The sequence below is a fragment of the Amblyraja radiata genome, chromosome 7 (genome assembly GCF_010909765.2).
Source record: "Amblyraja radiata isolate CabotCenter1 chromosome 7, sAmbRad1.1.pri, whole genome shotgun sequence".
Lineage (NCBI taxonomy): Eukaryota > Metazoa > Chordata > Chondrichthyes > Rajiformes > Rajidae > Amblyraja > Amblyraja radiata.
In genome coordinates, this window is record NC_045962.1 from 34,497,909 (window position 1) to 34,508,988 (window position 11,080).

Below are 11,080 nucleotides of genomic sequence, written 5' to 3' on the forward strand. Positions count from 1 at the left end.
AGAGAATTGGTGCAATGACGCACTGGATTCTTGATGGACAAACAGGAAACCCATCAGCTGCATGAACTGGAAGTTCGTTGAATCGAATAGCCCATTCACAAGCTGCACAATTCTGTAAATGTACTGACTTTCTTCTTTCAACTCCAAAACCGGGGGCGCCCCAAATTCAGCCCACCAATTTACATATTTACAAGCCTGGAAACTGATCCCAAGTCATCAACAATTCCTTCAATGGAGCAGACAAAAGGATGGGCCTTCAGAAGGCAGATGTCCTCCAATGACCTGTCCCACCATGTAACACTGCACCCACTCCCTCGACATGCTGACTGTCTAAGATTCACGATGAAAGCATGGACTATGTGGATCATTTGTCATTATTTGAAGACCATTTGTCAGCAAACCAAATCATCAATGGCAAACCTCCAGTGTCCTTGTATAGCTGTTACCTGCCCAATACCTGCCCGAGGGAAAGTTTTTTTCCAAAGATCAGTATCTAAAACCCAGCATAACTCAAGTGATAGGAGCAGAATTAGGCCAATCGGTTCATCAGGTCTACTCCACCATTCAATCATGGCTTGTCTATCTTTCCCTCTTAACTCTAATCTCCAGGCCTTCTCCCCATAATCCCCGACAAGAATCTAACTATCTCTGCCTTTAAAATCTGTTGACTGGGCCTCCACAGCCAAATTCCACAGGGTTGACAATTCAAAACAATTGACCGTTGTGTTCATTGGGAAAATGACACTGGTGTACTTACATAGAACATAACAGTAGAGCACAAGAACAGACCCTTTGGCCCACAGGCCCTGCCAAACATTATGCCAAGACCAACTCTTATCTGCTTAAAAAAATCATAATTGCATTCCCTGCAAATGCATTAAAAAAAATTTAAATTATTTCTTCTTTTGTCAGCTCATTTTCTTTATGATTTGCTTTTTAACTCACCAGCAATATACTTCTGAACTTGTGGATCAGGAACACTCAATAGATCCCCTCCTTGACTCTGACAGGAAAGTCGAGCATCAGACCAGGAAAGGAAAGACTGAAAGTTAAAATGGTAGCAAGTCTGTCCAGTGTTGTCTGTCTCCCAGAATGTTTTACATTCAGGATCTGTTAAACAAAAATCAGCAATAGAAGTAAAATAGAACGTGTTCAATAAATGCAAACAGTATTACGATTCATGGACACAAAGTGCCGGAGTAACTCAACGAGTCAGGCAGCATCCCAGAAAACATGGGATAGGCGCTGGTTTGAGTTCTATGTAACGTTTTGGCCGGGAATGGCCCTGATACAAAATATCGCCTATCCATTTTCTTCCTGACCCACTGAGTTACTCCAGCACTTTTTGTCTTCTTTTGTAAACTAGCATCTGCAGTTCCTTCTTTCTCCGTGATTCATGGGTCTACCTACTGATTTTAGCGATGGTAAAATAAAGCAAGATAAAATAAATCTTTGCTTTGTGGAGGGAAACAATGCAGCTCCAAAGCAATAATTCTGAAACTATAGAACAACGGGCTTTCAGTAACATATAAAAATACTGTTGATACTAAAAATGTGAAATAAAACACAGTATCTTGGAAATACTCAGCAGGTCAAGCAACATCTATGGAGGGAGAAACAAAAAGTAAGGTGTAGACACAAGAAACTGCAGATGCTAGTTTATAAAAGAAGTGCTGGAGTAGCTCAGCGGGTAGCATTTCTGGAAGACAAGGAAAGGCGATGTTTTGGGTGGGATCCTTCTTCAGGCAAAATTTACTTGCACGTTACAAAATTTGAAATGAGAGAAACAGTATCGAAATTAACTTGCATATTAAAAGTATTGAAGCATTAAGACAAAAAGTTGATTTCTATCCCATTAGACATGTTCAACCTAGTTCATGTAGCTAAAGTAGCATGGAACCTCCGAGATAATTGTATAATTACAGAAAGCCATAGAACCACAGTGGTCTTTACTTTAACGTATTTCGAGGTTACAGAGCTGACTCCAGAATGGTATAACTCCAGAGTAGCTTGTCAAGCCATCTCCACATTAACTAAAGGCCCAAGCTAGAACTGGCATGAAGTATACGTAAACAAATTTAAGGATGGCAATTACGTGAATGTCTTGTCTCAAGTAAATTAAGGTGATAATTGACTAATAGTGCACGAGAGAAGAGATGCAATGAAGACCCTGGATGTATATGGTGATCGACCAATGATGTGTTGTTCATGGTTCTATCACCATAGTCTTAACTGCACAAAGGGATGAGACGAAAGGCAGAGGTCTGCAGGATAAATACATGGACGGTGACATCTCAAGTGATTGACCATGTGCATCATCATGTTGGTTTGGTCAAGATTTGATAAATGAACTGAAGAAAAAGCAGAAAGCGCTGGAATAGCAGCGGGTCAGGGAAGCGGATAGGTGATATTTCAGGTCAGGACTCTTCTTCAGACTGCTGCCTTTTACTTCTAAATATGTATACAAAGCCACCCGTAGTACAATTGTAGAGCACAAGTGTTTTCTTCTTCCTGCTTAATCAATAGATCAATCAATAAACAAGTCTGTTTGAACCAATTACAGACCCATGCAAGCGATTCTATTGTCAAGGTTCACAATCGATCATCATCAAAACATAAAATGCTGGAGTAACTCAGTCGGGCAGCATCTCTGAAGAACATGAATAGGTGCCTTTTGAGTTGGGACCCTTGTTCAGTCTGAATAAGGGTCCTGAACCAAAACATCACCTATCCATGTCCTCCACAGGTGCTGCCTGACCTGCTGAGTTACTCTAGCACCTTGTGTCCTTTTGGCAAATGAGCAGCTTTTTACAAATCAGCATCAACAAATTGTTCAAAGACCTGTCTTCATGGGAAAATAATAGGAATGCTTGGATTCTGAAGGATCTACACGCAGAAACATTAATTCCAATTCTTATTCCACAGTGGCTGATGCCTAACTTGCTGGCTCATTCCAATGTTTTCTGATTTATTTCCAGATTCGTGCATCTGCATTTTATATTGATTTTCAGTCACTGTTTGCACAGAGACTCTTTCCAGAGCTCAAATTTTCCCCATTCCAATTTCAACTTAAGTGGTAGACACAAAAAGCTGGAGTAACTCAGTGGGCCAGGCAGCATCTCTGGAGAGAAAGAATGAGTGATGTTTCGGTTCGAGACTCTTCTTCAGACTGAACTTGGGTGGGCAATTTTTCACATTAGAGCAGGATGATGCATCAAATATGAACTTGCTTTAAAATATTTAATTAATTGACAGAGTTGCAGAGAATTGTAAAAAATTTCAGCTGCTGCACTCTTCAGATCACAAATTTCCATCCACCAGAATTGTATGTTTGGGGTGGGGCAAGGGAGGAAGCAGCAGGAAAAATATACGTGCGCCCAAACGACAATAAAAGCATTTGCACTCCCCCGGGCAAACACTGTGCACACCCATTTCTGAACTATTGGTTCTGGTTTTACATTTCATCCTCTCCTTGCCGGACACCCTTTTGTCTCCTGTTCACCTCTAGCCTTAAATCACATACTCCACCCATCTGCCAATCAATCCACCTCCGAGTCATACTGTATGGAAAAAGGCCCTTCGTCCCAACATGCCCACACCTACCAACATATCCCATCTACACTAGCCCCTGACCTGAAATCTTGCCTGTACATTCCCTCCAGAGATGCTGCCTGACGCACTGAGCTCCTCCAGCACTTTGTGTTTTGCCGAACTATCCAAAGCTGGATTGTTACTGTTCCACACATTGCCCTTTCCCCTCTGAAACCCTCATCCATTTAATCTTAGAATTTACAAATTTAAATGGGTTTCCGAAAAATCAAATAGTGATAACTGTAACTAATGTAAAAAAGCCAAAAAAAGTTAAAAACCTTATGTTCGGCAAAAATCACAAAAACTCTTGTCAAAGTAACATTAAGTTCTGGCTGCAGTTGTTAAATTAAGAAAATATGTTGTTAATATAGGAAAAAAAGGCGATGACTGGAAGCCCGCAGCAGCCGGGGCTTGCCTGAAACAGCTTAACTACTGGAGCGTGGACTGGACTTGGAAAATGGCGTCAAACATGGCGACTCAGGCTCAGTGGACTATTTCTGTACAACTGCTAATCGGGGGTGGTATGGAGATACTCTACTGGACTGTTTGTCAGAAAAGAATTTTACTGTGCGTTTGCACTACACACGTGACAATAAAGCACCATTGAAAATATTCAAGTGTTGAAGACAGGGCAGTGGATGCTGTGGACTAATTGCTAGGATTGTTGTAGATTCTTATATTCAAATCTTTTTGGTTTATAATGGTGTTCACAGAATGATAAATTTCCATATCTGTTTTGCTGTTGCACGTGAGATTTTCATTGTTCCGTTTCAGGACAAACGATAATAAAACACTCTTGACTTGGCCAGCAAGGATGGACCAAAGAACAAATTCTGTGTTATACAATTCTGATAATTCTACTAAATAGCAGAAAGGTGTATCAAAACATCTAACATACAGATGAAACCCCAGCACTATCTTGGAGAGGAGAATGATAATTTTTTTGTACAGATAAATGAGTAAATTATGGTTTAGCAACTGGTTAATTTATGAGGATGCGATAGAGTGACCCAGCCAACATCCCATAAAAACAAACAGGAAAAGGAAATGGGTCTCAGGGGCTAAAAATCACAGTAAACTATCCAGACACTGATAGGTTTTCAAAATACTGCCTCAATTCCACCATCACTCCTTTCCTCTCCCAAACAAAAAACACCCATCCCTGGGACATGATTTTCTAGATGTTTATAAGGGTTAAACAAACAGAAAATGTAACATTTATAAAGCGCATTTAACTGATTTCCAGTGATAGTACAAAACATTGATATTTTAAGACTGTAAAATATTAATTTGGGGTTAAATATTAATTTTGCCCCTCCTTGCGGACCAAGTACCAATCTACACCAATCACACACCTGGTCCATGACCTCCACTGCCCTCGACAAGATTTGCCAAAGATAAGGTTGCGTAACATTGTTTTTTTTTGGCTTTTCTGCAGTTTAGGTTGGCACCGCACGTTTTATAATTTGATTTTTCTACAAGTAGTGTTAACCGTTTGAGCATCGTCACAGATGGAGAGATGTGAACAGGAAAAAATACGCAAAACTATAGATACTGTATGGATCAAGCATGAGTAACTGGTTCCCCAATCTATAATTGAGATATTACTGAGAAACCCAAATAATAATTGTGGTCCTTTTAACAGGCACAGTGCAGATTCACATTAAAAAAAAACATCACAATGCATCCAAATTCAAAGAACCACGTAAATACTTTTTAACCTACTAACTTTAAAATTAAGAGTAATGAACTTTGTTACTTGCCTGGTTTCAAGCACTTTCCCCATTTACTGTCTCGGTCATAGTTACCAGTTGTTGCACACCATTCCTCCACTCTATTTGTTTCTGTGGTGCACTCATGGTACCAGTTTCCTCTGTACTTAAATGGGAAGACGCAGGGCTTTCCATAAGCATTCCCGTCAATGGTATAAACCTCTGCAGCGAGAAACATAATTGAAATGAAAGTAGTGCAGGCATTAGCTTCGTTTTAAGTATTCGTTAAAAGGAAAATGTATTACATAACACAAATGTTAAGGTCTTTTAAGTGAAGGAATCATTCCATTTTATGGGCTGCTGGAGCTATTTAGTAAAATTATTACATTAAACAGAGCAAAACACTAAGTGCTGGAGGAACTCAGCAGGTCAGGCAGCATATGCGGAGGGAATGGACAGATGAAGTTTCGGGACAGACTTCTTCAGTCCAGAACTATTTTGCTTTTTTCTCTCCACTTCACCACCTCCAGCCTTGCTTACCACTCCAACCATCTGCCAGTCTTTCCTCATTTGAATCCACCCAATACTTAACTAGTTCATGCCAACCTTTTCTCTCTCACCTTTCACTCCCAACTTCCTCTCCTTCAACTCATCAGTCTGAAGGGTCCCGACCCAGAACATCGTCTGTCCATTTCCCTTCACAGACACTGTCCGACTGCCGAGTTCCTCTAGCACAGTCTTTTTATCAAGATTTCAGCACCTGCAGTTTCTTGCATCCTTCTTAAAATTATATGTATTTTTTACTTACTTAAACCATCTAATGTGATAGGGCTATCATGGCTTATAGGCTTTCTAAAATTGAAGGTCGCAGCAGAGAATGATAAGCAATTTAAAATATTTTTTAAAAGCCAAGTGCTGCATTAACTCAGCAGGTCAGGCAACATCACTGCAAAACACGGATCGGTGAAGTTTTGGGTCATGACCCTTTTTCAGACTGATTTGGGGCGGTGGGAGAGAGAAGAGAAGAAAGCTAGAAGAGAGGAGGGGCAGAACAAAGCCTGGCAACTAATAGGTGACAGAGGCCATTTGAAACCCTCAAACAACTAATGTCTTGCACCCCAACCCTCACATATTTCGATGTCGGGCTACCCGTCACCCTAAAGGGCCTGTCCCACTGCTGCGACCTTTCAGCGACTGCCTTCGACCTTCAAGCTCGAGGGCACTCGCCTGAAAAACCTCGAGCTGGATCGACCATCAGCGATGAAACCACGAGCTGGATCGACCGACCGCACACACACACACACACAAACACACATAAACACATCGCAAAGGCGGAGGCCAGGGAAAGCGGGGGGAGCGCTGTCTGAAATTCACACCCGCGATGAACTTGAAGGTTGCACAGTGTACGGTAAGTCTTTTACCCTAAACAGAGACGGGGGGCGAGAACGGGGGGGGGGGGGGGGGGGGGGGGGGGGGGGGGGGGGGGGGAGAGGGAGAGGGGGGAGAGGGAGAAGGGGGGGGGGGCAGGGGGAGAAGGAGTGGAGACACTTTTAAGAAGCCAGACGATTATAATTAAGTTATAATAAATGGGCATTTTACTTACTGGTTGGTTTTCCTGGGTCCTGAAAACTCCAATGAGCCAATTAAAATGCCCCGTCAGCAAAGGAGATTGCCAACGGCTGCCCTTGACTGCCTGTAACTACATAGTGACCCCACTCCACTGCACTACGAGTTCAAAAGGACCATGCTGACCAATTTTTACTCGCGGAAAATTTGCTGAAAGAATTTCCGCGGCCTAGCTGAGGCTGCGAGTAGGCGGGAACTTCCATCGAGCATAAAGGAGAGGTCCAGTGACCTCATAGGACCTCCTAGGACTATGTGTCGACCATGCTGCGAGTTTGAGTCACGGGCAAACTCGTCTAAACTCGCAGATTAGGTTGCTGCAGAGGGACAGCCCCTTAACCTGTGATGCCTCCCAGTATGGACTGGGTGCCACCTGCCTACAAGGTGACGGGAAGGGTCCCAAACCGGTCGCCTATGCCTCCCGTACCTTGACGGACACTGAACAGCGCTACGCTCAAATCGAGAAGGAGCTACTCGCAGTAACTTTTGCCTGCAAGAAATTCAAGGACTTCATCTTTGGCAACCCGATCATGATTGAAATCCTCAACAAACCAATCCACACGACACCAGCGCGTTTACAATGCAGGATGATGGAACTACAGAGGTATGACACAAACTAACTTACAAACCCAGCAAGAACATGTACTTAGCTAACACCCTCTCATGGGCACCTCGCCCAACCTGCAGAAAACTCCTGTCAGATGACGAGGGTTATACGGTTATGATGGTCTCCTTCCTCCCATCCGCAGGCTTAGACATCCTAGAAGTGCAAAACAACTAATGGAACGCTCACACAGGGCCGGCTCCGATGTCTATCTCGACCTTCTCAACTTACGAAACATCGTCCGCGACCCTCTCCTGGGATCTTCAGCCAAACGACTTATGTCACGGCGAACCCGCACTACCCTATGGCCAAACAACTGTTAGAACCACAAAAGTAACTAGACTCCTGGCCAGACGCCTGCGTAAACAGCAGGCCTCTAATACAATTCATAAAATAAGAGATCCTAAAACCAATCAATTATCACATGAGCCAGATGAGATAGAAAGAATATTTGAAGAATACTATAAGAAACTCTATTCTAAACCACCATCAGCTGACGAAAGGACAATGAGAAGTTTTCTTAACTCACTTGATCTGCCATCCATTGGTAAGACACAAAATAATACCATTACGTCACAATTTACGGTTAAGGAGCTGGAAGCTGCAATCAGTAGACTCAAGGCTAGTAAATCACCAGGCAGCGATGGGTTTCCACCAGAATGGTACAAGGCCTTTAAGAAAGAGCTAACACCTCTGCTCCTGTCTTGCTTTAACTGGACCCTTAAAGAGGGCAGGGCTCCCCCATCATGGAAGGAAGCAATTATTACCATTTTACCCAAGGAAGGCAAAGACAAAGAGCAATGTAAAAATTTCAGGCCAATCTCAATTTTAAATGTAGACTACAAACTATTTACCTCAATCATTTGCAAAAGACTCGAGACTTTTGTACCAGATCTGATTAATGAAGACCAAACTGGATTTATTCGGGGGCGTCAAACACAGGATAATATTAGAAGAACCCTCCACATTGTGGATAATGCTAAAAAAAAAGATACAAATATGGTCCTGGTCAGTTTAGATGCAGAAAAAGCCTTTGATAGTGTTTGTTGGGTATTCTTATATGAAGTACTGAGGAGATTTGGTTTCAATGAAGATGCAATTCGGTGTATTAAAACAATATATCAGGAGCCTACAGCTAGGATTAAGGTAAATGGAAACATATCAAAAAGGATCCAGTTAGACAGAGGCACAAGGCAAGGATGCTGCCTTTCTCCTACTCTCTTTGTTTTGTATATTGAACCCTTAGCACAAGCAATAAGGCAGAGAGAAGACCTGCAGGGGGTCAAAATAGGGGGGAAAGAACATATAATTGGTCTTTTCGCTGATGATATCATCATTTTTCTTGAACGACCAGATATATGTCTCCCAAATCTAATGAACCTATTTGAAACATATGGATACTACTCAGGGTATAAATTGAATATAACAAAAACACAAATTCTTTCATTCACTCCATCCCAACAAATCAGAGATGCATATAATCTGAAATGGAACTCTAAAATGATGCAGTATCTTGGTGTAACTATAACCAAAACACTTTCCAACTTGTTTGAAACTAATTATAACAAAATTGAAGAAAACATCAAAAAGGATGTTGAGAGATGGTCGACCCTTCCTCTAGACTTCAGTGCCAGAATACAAACGGTAAAAATGAATATCCTACCTAAACTACTATATTTATTCCAATCTCTCCCAATTAATGTCCCCCGAGATAAATTCATAGCCTGGGATAAAATGATCTCTAGATTCATTTGGAATAGCAAAAAACCAAGAATAAAACTAACAGCACTTCAACTGCCGAAAAGCAAGGGTGGAATGGCTTTACCAAATCTGAGGAAATACTTTTATGCAGCTCAACTCAGACCTCTGGCTTGTTGGTGTAGACCTGATTATGAATCTCGATGGAAAGAAATGGAAAGGGAGATACAGGGTTACCAGACCCAGATTTTGGTGGGAAACAAATATCTGAGAGGGGCTTTGAGACATGCTATGGATCCAATAGTAGCATTTACGTTAGAAATATGGAATGTTATAGTGGAAAAATACAAATTAAAAAGAGGGGTTCACGCATTGAAGTGGTTCGCATATGACTCAAAGTTTAAGCCAGGGGTGTATGATTCAAAATTCAAAGAATGGGCACAAAAAGGCATAACGGCAATGTATACAGTTTCAGAAAATGGCGAGTTTATGAGCTTCCAAGATGTAAAGTCAAAGTATGGTCTCGAAAACAAAGATTTTTTTAGATACTTGCAATTAAGAGACTACTTTACAAAAGAGATAAGGCCAGAACTAGATGAAACTTCAAATAATGTGATCAAGGTGATTGTGGATGCATACAAACAGAAGGGGCCTCGGGTCATCTCTGCTTTCTACCAAGCTCTGGTGGAAAGCGGGGGAGAATCAACGCTCTACATAAAAACAAAATGGGAAGCAGAATTAAAGATCCAAATAACAGAAGAAGAATGGTATCAAATGTGTGAAACACAATGTTCATCCACAAGCTCACTAGTATGGAGAGAATTTTGCTGGAAGAATCTATCTCGCTTTTTTATAACACCCAAAATAAAAAGCAGACAACTTGCTGTCCAACAACACTGTTGGAGGCTGTGTGGGAGTACGGAGGCAGACCACTCGCATATTTTCTGGAACTGTGTAAAGATAAGGCCATACTGGGAAAATGTTAATGCAGCTGTAAATAATATCTTGGGTTATAAAATCCCAAATACCTGCCCTGTGATGTATCTGGGGCGTATTAAAGATAGTGTAAAAATAGAAGATACATATTTGATTAAAGTTTTGCTTGCAGCAAGTAAGAAGGCCATTACCAGGCAGTGGCTTAATGAAAAAAGTCCAAAACAGGAACAGTGGTTGGAAATTGTGTGAGACATCTTTAATATGGAGAAATTGACATATTCCTTGAGAGTCAAGGAGAATTCATTTGAGAAGATCTGGGAAAAATGGACTGTTTATTTGAGCCATGACACCAATTAGATAAATGCCGAGCTAAATATGGGAAGATTACGTTATATAGAACTAGATGGTATGTTTGTATGAATGTTGAATATCCTTTGATTCACTGCAACTCGGAAACCAGACACAGAATCGCCGACATCTTTTCCATTTCGGTAGAGATTTCACTTTTCTTTCTAAGTATCCGCTCCTCATGACATTTCCTCGTGTTTAAGTACACGTTTTTAATCAAATCCTTCCCCCCCCCCCCCCCCAATATTTCAAAAATAAACTGGCTTCTCACCCATAGAAGCAGCACCAGCCCCTGGTGAACGTTCCATCGTGTGATGTCACAATGCCCAATGCTCACAGATGTCCAATCGGAATGGATTCATTTACATATGCCTTTGTAGGAGCCCCAGCCCCTGGTGAACGTTCCATTGTGTGATGTCACAATGCCCAATGTTCACATATGCCCAATCGGAACTTAAGAGGGAGTTAGATGTGGCCCTTGTGGCTAACGGTATCAGGGGATATGGAGAGAAGGCAGGTACAGGATACTGAGTTGGATGATCAGCCATGATCATATTGAATGGTGGTG

General features: G+C 41.7%; 1 protein-coding gene across 2 annotated transcripts in view; it reads right to left on the reverse strand.

Annotated features, from left to right (window-relative positions):
* The window catches only part of ly75 (lymphocyte antigen 75), a 128,752-nt gene that overhangs the window by 89,380 nt on the left and 28,292 nt on the right, over positions 1–11,080 (reverse strand). For both annotated transcript variants that reach the window (XM_033024132.1, XM_033024133.1), the window contains exons 3-4: positions 5,355–5,525; positions 946–1,110 (exon numbers count right to left, since the gene is read on the reverse strand). In XM_033024132.1, coding sequence (XP_032880023.1) covers positions 946–1,110; positions 5,355–5,525 — 336 coding nt within the window. The remainder of the gene's footprint in view (positions 1–945; positions 1,111–5,354; positions 5,526–11,080) is intronic.